An 11,118-nucleotide genomic window follows, 5' to 3' on the forward strand; every position below is an offset into this window, starting at 1 on the left:
TTCTTGATGACGTCTCTTTAAATATATTGAGAAAAATGAGGATGCAATTAGATGGCGCATCTGCAAATTTTTCATATTCAGTGAGAAATTATTTATATCGAAAATTTAGTAATAAATGGATAAGTAGGAATGGTGCATGTCAGTGGCCACGTAGGTGTCCAGACCTCACCGTAATAGACTTCTTTGTTCCGAGCTATATAAAAAATCTTGTATACATTGTTCCACCTAATACTTGCGATGATATTGGAGGGAAGGATTAGAGATGCATTTGCGTGAGAATATCATTTGAAGATAGAATAAGATGCTGTATTCAGGAGAATGGTTATCAATTCGAACATCAATTAAAATGTTTCTTCGTTTTTTTCTAAAAGTAAAAGTTCCTTTTATCATTATCATGAAAATAATCAAAAAAGTTTACTAATAAAAATATTATTTTATAAGCCGAATAATTATAAAAAGTTATTAATTTTGTATAAATATGTTGTAGTAAGTAACTGAATTATTTATGAACATGAAAAATATTTATTAACGAAAATTTTACTTTTAGAAGAAACAAAGAAAAATTTTATAGATGTTCGAATTGATAACCATTCTCTTGAATACAGCATCTTATTCTATCTTCAAATGATATTATCACATTCCTTAAAATATTTGGGGTGATTGTGGCAAATGCATATCTAATCCTTTCCTTCATATCATTGCAAAGTAGTAGGTGGAACACTGTGTACAAGATATATTTTTATACAGCCCGAAACAAAGAAGTCCATTACGAGAGATTTGGACACCTGTGGTAGCCACTGACATGGACCATTCTTACCTAATCATTTATTACTTAATTATCGATTTATATAATTTCTCACGAATATGAAAAATGTGCAGGTGCGCCACCTATTTGCATTCACAATTTTCTCCTTATATTTAAAGAGACGTCATCAAGAAGAACCCAAACCAATTCAGTAAAGACCTCGATAGAGACACGTGGATACATCCTACAAAAAAAATCGATAAAAAACAAAACGACACAAATATCTCCAATACCGTTAGAGATAGATATAGGGAACCAACACACAGTTTGAAAGAGTTTTACATTTCCCAACTCCCAAAGTAAAAATATACTGGGTGTTCCATTTAAAATAACCAAGTTATTGCTGTTTAAAGTTGAGAGAAGTATTCACCTTGTATAATACTAAGTGACGACAAATATAACAGTTTATAACTTCAAGGATCTAAAATAGACCCTCCAAAGCTGCTTCCTTAAAATTATTTTTTTATTGCTAATATTAAATTTCTACGCTATGCCTGCATTTTCACTTAAATTGAAATATCTCACAAACTGTAAGTCCTAGGTATGCAGAACCTTTAATAAAGTTCACCTATTTTTTTACGGTGCTTTCAAAAATATAGTAAAATACAGGGTGTTCCATTTAAAAAAACATAACTGATATGGTACGCTTTTCCTGGACACCCTGTATATCTCAAAATATTTTTAAAATGTAGCCGTAATCAACCTACACATACCCACCTAAACAGGTTTCTGTAACATTTGCCGTTTGGTCACTAGCGACCGAGGCATTACTTGTGGCCCACCCTGTATGTTGCCAGTAAAATGTCGATTTTAACGCCCGAATGTAAGTCGTAAATACCAGAGTCGTATTCTGTTTTTACACAATAGTGGTAGAAATACGTTTTCGGAGAAGCATAATTTTGAACACGACGAAGAGGAAAAGTACCTACCTACATACGCAATAGACACCCAAAGACCATATTATTTGCTAAAATTTTTCAATCTTCATTTGTAGCTGCCTTTTGTTTAAATATTGTTGTTTAAATAAGTGCAATCCGGTCAAAATAGACCAAAAAATAGTGTTAAGTTTATAATAATTCGCATACAGCTAAATATTTGTATAGGTCTTTGGTACACTATTATAAGTAAAATGTCAAAAGTCCCCACCAATCCCATGAGTGCTAAAAAATGTATTCAAGGTTTTGACCTTTGGGGCGCAAATATCGTTAGTGTTATCATAAAAATAGATCAGACAAAAGTTGTAGATCATGCAAAAATCCTACAAAAATTGTCCCTTACTACTTACCTATATGTACTTTTTTCCTACGAATCACCATTCCTGAGATATCACCATTTCAAACATCGAAAATAATAATATGCACGCGTACGCCGCTTATATACATCATCGGACAATATAAGAAACAATATTGGTCTGTTTAATTAATACATACAAAATATACGATTCTGAACGAATATACACTCAATACATACATGCTAATTATATCATCGATGGAGGATATCTATTACTCCGCGTTATATAGGATCGTGAAGAAACATTAAAGCTGCAGAACAACGTTGTTGAACTACAAAAACTCCTTCATCTTCTGATGTCATTTTTGATCAATTTGTTGATAGTTCCAACAAACCAACAATTTCTTGCACATACTCACAAGTCTCGCTTCCTTTCAATGTTAGGTGAAAAATTTACAACTGCGCACATTGTAGTAAAACAAGCTGATAATGACGCTGCTGTCTTTATAATTGAAACAGCAATAGAACAATTCAATGAAACAAATACAACTATTGTTGTTGGTGAAGATGTTGATTTATTAATACTACTGACTGCACGAACTCCATTTGATAAGATTGTTTATTTTTTGAAACCTGGGAAGGCAATCAAAAATATATTCATCGAAGAGTTTAACTGCTTATCCAAAATGTCAAAATTGTATCTTATTTTTACATGCAATAACTGGCTGCGATACTACATCAGCAATATTCAGAAGGGGTAAAATTTCAGTATTTAAATTGGTTGAAAAACGTAATGATTTAAATGATTGTGCAGAAGTATTTAAAAAGATTGACTCTTCTACAGAAGTCATAATCACAAACGGGATTCGCTTTCTACTTGCTGTAAATGGAGCTCCAAAAAAATTGATTAAGTATATAGACAAGGACAGATATTTAAGTTTTGTAAAAAGTACACGGAACAATAAAAAACTATTTTGTCTTCCTCCAACATCTGCTTCTACTTATCAACACTTATATCGAGTATATTATTAATTCAAGTGTGGCTACGCAATCAACTGAACCCAGAAGACCGGGGTTGGAAATTAATAGATAACATTTTGTAGCCAACAATTCATAGATATCCAGCAAGAGGAAGAAGATGAAGAAGAAAGCGAAGAATACATTATTGCTGAAGTAGCATTTGAAGATTATCAGTCAGAATAATATTTTCTCGAAATCAACAATAATTCGGTCCAGTTTAATCATAACCAATAGTACCATTTTTTAGTGAATAGAATATTATCTTATAAAACTGAATCACAATAGATCGTGGAGTATGCCTAGCAGGGAAAACACGTTTAAAAAAAACGCCGAGTAGACTACTTCATAGGTGGTGCGGAAATGTGTGCATATCATGTAGAATGCGACTTATTCAACTTTTGAAATGTTGATATCTCAGGAATGGTGATTCGTAGGAAAAAAGTATTGGGACAACTTTTGTAGACAATTACGTGATGTACAACTTGTCTGATCTATTTTTATGTTAACACTTACCGTTTACGAGAAAAATGTAAAAAACCGATATTTGTGACCTTTTACCTTGAATACATTTTTTTAGCACGCATGGAATCGGTAGGGCTTGAAATTTTACTTATAAATAGTGTACCAAAGACCTATACTAGGCCAATCATTATAGCTTTTTTTCGGGAAACAATACTATTAGAAATTTTTCTGCGGAATATTGTTCAGAAACGTATTATAAACAAAATATGAAAAAATCAACTCGAGACTAGTTGGGAAACTTTGTTAAAACAATGGTCAAAATTATGAAAAAGTAGTTTTTCGACTGGCGTAAAAAAACTGTTATTCATAGAGAAAAAAAGGTTTATACAAAAAAGGTAGGTATTAAATAAATCTGTAAAATAAGACAAGTCCGATTAAATTCCGATAATTTGTTTATGCGCAAGAGCTCAAAAATGGTCGAAATTGTCCGCTTTTTTCAATTGCTAATAATTAATGCAATTTTCATCGCAGACACTTGTAATTCAGGATTTTTGAAGCTTTTTGCACCCTTAATAAGTGGTAAAAATTTCAGCCCAAAAACTTCATTAGCTTGGCGTTGGCGGAATTTGTTATCTAAGAAGATGCTATTTTCAATTCATTTTTCCCAAGCTCACAGGCGTTGTAGGGTTTCGATCATTAGTTGTTTTTGTACCTAAATAGTTGTATTGACATATGCATTTACTGATAATTTAATTTTTCAAATTTAATTTGTTTAAAAATGACTGAAAAAATGTTAATATTTATTACATCGTTAAGCGCGCATGCTAAGCCTCGCCTTCCCCACTCGTTCGCTAGACCAAGTAATAGAACGCATCGCCGCTATCTTCTTTTTCGAAATTAAATAGTTGAATTCACCTTAATGTTAATGTAGGACATGAAAATATAGCTCTTAATGTATACTCTCTCCAAATTTCGGCTCTTAATATTAATAATTAAGGTCACTGCGATTAAATAAATAAAAAAAATTATCTCAGCTTCTAATCAACTTACAACAACGATTTTTTTTTAAATTCGAAGAAAACTAAAGTAAAGAGGTTACTATTTTATTTTATAATAATTACCTATCTTAACAATTTAATAAATATTAACATTTTTTCAGTCAATTTTAAACAAATTAAATTTGAAAAACTAAATTCTCAGTAAATGCCTATGTCAATACAACTATTTAGGTACAAAAACAACTAATGATCAAAACCCTACAACGCCTGTGAGCTTGGGAAAAATGAATTGAAAATAGCATCTTCTTAGATAACAAATTCCGCCAACGCCAAACCAATGAAGCTTTCGAGCTGAAATTTTTACCACTTATTAAGGGTGTAAAAAGCCTCAAAAATCCTGAATTACAAGTGTCTGCGATGAAAATTGCATTAATTATTAGCAATTGAAAAAAACGGCAATTTTCGACCATTTTTGAGCTCTTGTGCATAAACAAATTATCGGAATTTAATCGGACTTTTTTCATTTTATAGGCTTATTTAATACCTACCTTTTTTGTATAAACTTTTTTTCGCTATGAATAATAGCTTTTTTACGTGAGTCAAAAAACCACTTTTCCATAACTTTGACCACTGTTAAAACAAAGTTTCCCAACTAGCCTCGAGTTGATTTTTTGATATTTTATTTATAACAGGTTTCCGAACAATATTCCGCAGAGAAACTTCTAATAGTATTTTTTTCCCGAAACAGGCTCTTTCATGTCTATAATGACTGGGCTATACCAATATTTAGCTCTATGCGAATTATTGTAAATTGAAATGTCTATTTTGATCGGATTAAGTGGAAATTTCGCTTATGTTTTGTTGTTGACATATACCTATAGTTGCCTTTCATAGACTCTTTGCTGTGAACTGTGCTTTCCACTAAAAGATAAAAGAAAAGTGTAACAATTTAATTGGAAATTATATAGGTATCCAAATCTGTGACCTTCATGGGAGGTCAAATAACCTCTTTGAACAATTGAAACATTCACAGCCCTCCTAATTCCGACAACACTGGTTTTCCTTCTCTTGTGAATTCATCTTTAAGAGAGTTGAGGCACTTCGGCCAATTCTGGCCTATTATGCTCCTTACTGTACGTGTAGCAGATTTGACCTTTGCATAAAATCTAAAGGACTACTAGCCGACATTTTCTTTAACTTCTTCGCATTTAAGAACAGTTTACCAAATAACCTAGAACAATTTGCAATGCTAAATATTTTAGATATGGCTGGTGTTATTAACTCTTTCTGTTTTCCAGGAATTCGGAGATTGCGAAGACACGCTTCCATCCGAACCTTTGTGTACCGCTTTAATGCAACTTCTTGCCACGGTCCTTAGAAACACTCCGAAGGAAACTCCCGCGAATAGAATTCAAGACATCATAAGGTAAGTACAAAAATTATTCGTTTTAATAAATAGGTCAGTTTGCTATACTTACGTACGTATAATACGTATAATAGTACGACGTACTAAAATTGAACTTGTTATGTGTTGATGTAACACCCAACATATTGTACGCGGTAGCGCAAAAGGCTCCATCTGTCGTGCGGACTCCCAACTGTGCCATTCAAATGGCTACAGTATGAAGCGACCTGCTAACTGCAGGTACTTTGTTGCACAACTGCCACCCGCAGAGGGCGTAACACAATGTTTGAGTTGTCAGTGTTGCGAGAAACAACTACTGCGAGAGCTATTTGCCCCTACCGGCATTGAATTATACTCGCAACACCTAGTGCAACAGCTAGGATCGTTTGTCAGTTTAACCCACCAGGCACAGACCGGTTTCGGACTTATTAGTCCTCATCAGTGTGTCATAGGTGCGACAACCGACAAACGACCCAGCTGTTCTTTGTCGTATCGTCACGAAAAGGAAATACATTGTATTATAATAATAACAGTATAATTCATTTTGCCGAACACAAGTTGCGATTTAACTGTACAGTTAAACTACGATTTGTTAAAAATTGTACAAGTACTGTTACCGAAACTATGAAAAAAAAAACTTTATATGAATGAAGGGAAGCAGATGCTTCGTTTGAGATTTTATTTATTTTACACCTTTCCTGTTTGGTATTAATGGTAATATTTATTTACCGTTAAGGTTCGTTGACTTGAAACCATAGTGCTATAATTTAATCAGCAAACGACTTACAAAAAATCACCACCTTTTAAGTCACATTGTGATGTATACGAACCAAATAGTTGAAGACCAAGGAAGTATATAGGGAGGGGCCTTATGTCAAGTGATTCAAGAACCTTCAACCTTACTGTCTTCCAAAAAACCACAAACCGAACGTACCACTTTAACCACTCACCCAGTCACCCAGTACGTATCACCCCAAATTAAAAATGTAATGGGAAAGATGGAATACCATGTCAAAAACCCTGGAGATTATATTAACAAGATCCAGGAATTCTACTAAAATTCAGATGATATTCTAGTGGGGTTTAACATAATGTCGTTATTGAAAAAGTGCCAATTAAAGTAGCTTTGGAAGAACTTGATTGAAGGCTTATCACAGAAGACAAGGATGCGAATATTAGTAGACGCGGCAAAAGTGTGCACTTGCCGAACCTCTTCACCCTCAGGGATCAGTTTTATGAACAAACTTGTGAAACAACTATTGATTCATCATTGTTCACAGCTTGGGCAAATTCAAGAAGAAAGCTGTGAAGTCAGTAACTGTAAATTCAAAGTACCTATTGTTTCAGGTATGCTGACAATACGTTCATTGATGGATGTAATAATATAGAAGGATTCCTAAACCACACTTACGGAATACATCCGGATATCAGCTTTACCTTAGAAATAGAAGAAAGCGGTACCCTTCTGTTTCTAAATGTCATTGTCAAGAGAAAGACAAACGACACCCTGGAACACAGGGTTTCTAGAAAGCCTACTTTGAGGCTTATTACCACCCAACCCAGAAACAGGGTAAAGTCAACACATTAATAGATGGGACAGGTACCATCTGCGAGACACAATACTTAGACGAATAAAATACTATGGCATTTAAAGTCACCTATAAGCAAGGAGAAAGATGAATATCTGGCAACGATATATCTACTCTATATACAAGGATGTACTGACAATATAGGCCACATCGTAAGACAACACCATGTTAATACCATATGGGTATATGCATCAAGAAAGATAGGATCAACATTTCTCAAGACGAAGTTCAGGAACGATCTACTCCAATTTTTGGTGTACCTATACAGCATCATGTGTGCATACGGAAAAGTATACATTGGACAAACAAAAAGACACGTCAGTACAACGTTAAGCGAGCACAAGTGCCACTTGAATAATAACAACCTAGAAATAGCAGTAATTGCGGAATACAGGACATAATCTAATATCATAATTCTGATGAGAGAGATAACATTAAAGTGAAGCAATATAAATCCAGAAGGATCGATAAAATTTCAATCGAAGCTAGCAGTCTCCAAAATCCAGATAACCCTAGTCTACAATTAGGAATTGACTCAAAAAAATTCAAGGACCGGAATGACACAATCCAATGACTGCGAACCACCATACACCGCACGCAGCAAATATAAATGCTGACCAGAAGACTTAACTTTCAGTTTCAAGGTATTTTCAGAGCCATGTGTCTCTCGAAACGTCAAGAAAATCTTAGTCGACTATTCGACAACTAGCCTGGAAATTGTTTAACCAAAAGTTAAAGGCAAAAAATCGCCTGATCAAAAAGTTAAAAAACAAAATAAAGAAGTTGTCTTTTCCAAAACAAAAAAACAAACTATCACAACAAAAAATTCAGAGGGGTGAAAGTTGCTGTGGTTCTAAGGAAGAGTTTACATTGTCCTTGTAGCGGCAATGAAGTGATGAATAACCGATTTGACTGGATTAGTCTGAAAAGCATGCGTAAAATATATGAGAATGAAAAAATAATGAAATTTTATCACCCCTTTATCTGAAGATAGGTATATTTTAATAATAAAATATCAAAATTGTATGTAATATTAAACTGACAATATAGTCCAAGATATCTCTATCTCGAAAGGAAAATGGCATTTACTACCATCACACTAAAAAATATTTTCTATAGAAAAAAACTCTATTATATCTAAAGAATCACGCCCCCTTATTGTACCACATAGATTATTAATAGTTCTTCCATTGTGATAAATACGCGTGTAATACCGGAATTATACCGGTGTACCCTGGAACACAATGCAATATCTGATGGTACTGTCTAGATAATATATATTCACGCGTACGGATCGGAGCGGACGGGGTTATTTTTGGGGTGTAGCGAGGGGGCAGACCATGAATAATTAATTTCATCAAGTAGGACACGGAGGGATGTGAAAGGTACGGTGCGCGGGGATGATCCACCGACATCCATGTGTGTGTGTATGCGTGTATTGCCGATGCCCAGGCATTATTGATGTTTCGTTTCGTTTCTGATTTATTGCATTATTTGTGTTTTCCATAAAAATATACAGGAAATACATCATATTTTTTTTATTTTAAATATTACAATTATGGCATATATTGATAATGGATAAGGTCCACCTATGACTTAAATATTGATTTACAAAAAAAACGTGCAGGTCCTATAATGTTTTATTTTGCAAAATAGTTAATATAAAGGTGACTCACCGGTCTGATAACTTAGTAACGGAAATAAATTTTTTGATTCTGTGGAACCAGTTTTTAGCGCTCCTCGATGACGTCAATTAAGAATTCTAGTGGAATTTTTTTTATAGCAACTTGTAAAAGGTGTCCCAAAAGAAACTAGGATTTCATATGAGGAAAAAAGATCTTATTAATAAAAAAGTTGGCAAAATTTTTACACTTTTAATTACTTTTACTGTCATTAGATATCGTACAGATGTCCTCCACGACTCATTTATTATACTCGACTTCTTTTAAGAAAATTCTGTATCACTCTTTCGCCTGCTGCTGAATTTCGTTGATAACTTTCCGAATTTTTGCCTTTAATTCAGCAATTTTATTGATTTGAGCTGAATAAACTTTGGACTTTACGACTCCCTATTGGAAAATGTCGCTTTGTATAAGATCGTAAGATCTTGGTGGCTTAGTCACGTCACCTACGTGAGATGAGTGGCACCATCCTGCTGGAACCACATGTCATCCAAATCCATGCCATCCAAATGAGGCCATAAAAAATTCAATAGCATCTCTCCATCGACAGTCAGTGCGTTTCCAACCTCATTTTCAAAAAGGAACCGACAAAATCATTCAATCAGCATAAAATCTACACCACACTCTTTGGGTATACAGTGGTCATTCTTGAATGACCCGAATTAAACAGTTTTGCTTATTCACATACCCACTACGACGGAAATGCGCCTCGTCGCTAAAGATGATTTCAAAATCACCGTCCACTTGTTGATTCTCCAACATCCATTCAACGAATGTCCGGCGCATTAAATGGTGTTAATTCCTGGGAAAGCTGAATCTTGAATGGATGCAGATGCAGACCTTTTGTCAAATTATTATTTTAGAACAACATTAAAGTAAGATATAGTTTGAAGGAACAACAAAGATAAAAAATGTGGAAAATCGTACAAGACATAAATAGTATTGAGATACCACAAATGGAAAGATAATATTACAGTTTTCTTGATAAATTTCTGTTTAAAAAGCTTTCCTTCAACTTATCTTAAACAAAATTTTGGCCCTTGATAGTTCTAAAAAAAATATTCATATGAAAAAATGTCCTGATATATTTTATATTTAAGATACAGGATATTAAAAATTTTTTGTTCGGCTAAATATGTGGTCAAGCCATGTGCCGGTCTATGCTCACAATACAATGCTACTGATTGTCGTAAAAACACATGCAGGCAGGCCAGGCCGACAGGGCAGATATTAGGGTACCGTTAGATACGTGTCGAATAAATTGATCGATGCGAAGATTCAGATCAGAGACAGACGTACATGGATCACTGGAGACGATTAAAAGCAGAGCACTTAGCACAACTGTTAATTATTTTCTTCAATCGCTTTCTTTATGGGTAAGAAATTATTCGGTTAACTTTTGCTGGTACGTACCATACCCGTACACTTTGTGATAATGTTTCATGTGATGCATTTAGTGTAGAAAAATAGACACTTTGGTTTAATGTGATTATAAAAAGGCAACGGTTGTGTAACTTTTTGTTTGAATAAAATTACATAAATGGGAATCCTGCCTACAGCCAACCCTGTCCACATTGCAGTCGCCCTAACATTTCCAATTTCTAATAATACATACCAGTATATGAAAAGTTACTTCTATCTAGTATGTTCTTGTAAAGAAGTATGTTGTTTATGGAAGTATATCCTTATTTTCTCCTTAAATGTATTGTTAGTGTTAAAGGTTAGGTTTAATGAACTACTTACTCTTTATGGTACTAAAATTACTTTATGGTTCTAAAATACTTTATGGTTCTAAAAATAAGAAAGTTATCCATCTTTCTAAATTTCTATTTTTTTTTTTTAAATTTACATTTTGTACCTGCGTAATTAAATTTAGTGGAATTAAGTGTGCCAACACCCGACAAACCGTCTCCTGGAAATAATTGAA

General features: G+C 33.8%; 1 protein-coding gene across 1 annotated transcript in view; it reads left to right on the forward strand.

Moving 5' to 3' along the window:
• Positions 1 to 7,508, forward strand: part of LOC108907772 (S phase cyclin A-associated protein in the endoplasmic reticulum) — a 41,872-nt gene extending 34,364 nt beyond the window's left edge. The window contains exons 10-11 of the mRNA XM_018711566.1: positions 5,814 to 5,941; positions 7,268 to 7,508. Coding sequence (XP_018567082.1) covers positions 5,814 to 5,941; positions 7,268 to 7,508 — 369 coding nt within the window. The remainder of the gene's footprint in view (positions 1 to 5,813; positions 5,942 to 7,267) is intronic.
• The last annotated feature ends 3,610 nt before the right edge of the window (positions 7,509 to 11,118 follow it).

The sequence above is a fragment of the Anoplophora glabripennis genome, unplaced genomic scaffold, assembly GCF_000390285.2.
Source record: "Anoplophora glabripennis isolate ALB-LARVAE unplaced genomic scaffold, Agla_2.0 scaffold329, whole genome shotgun sequence".
Taxonomy (NCBI): Eukaryota; Metazoa; Arthropoda; class Insecta; order Coleoptera; family Cerambycidae; genus Anoplophora; species Anoplophora glabripennis.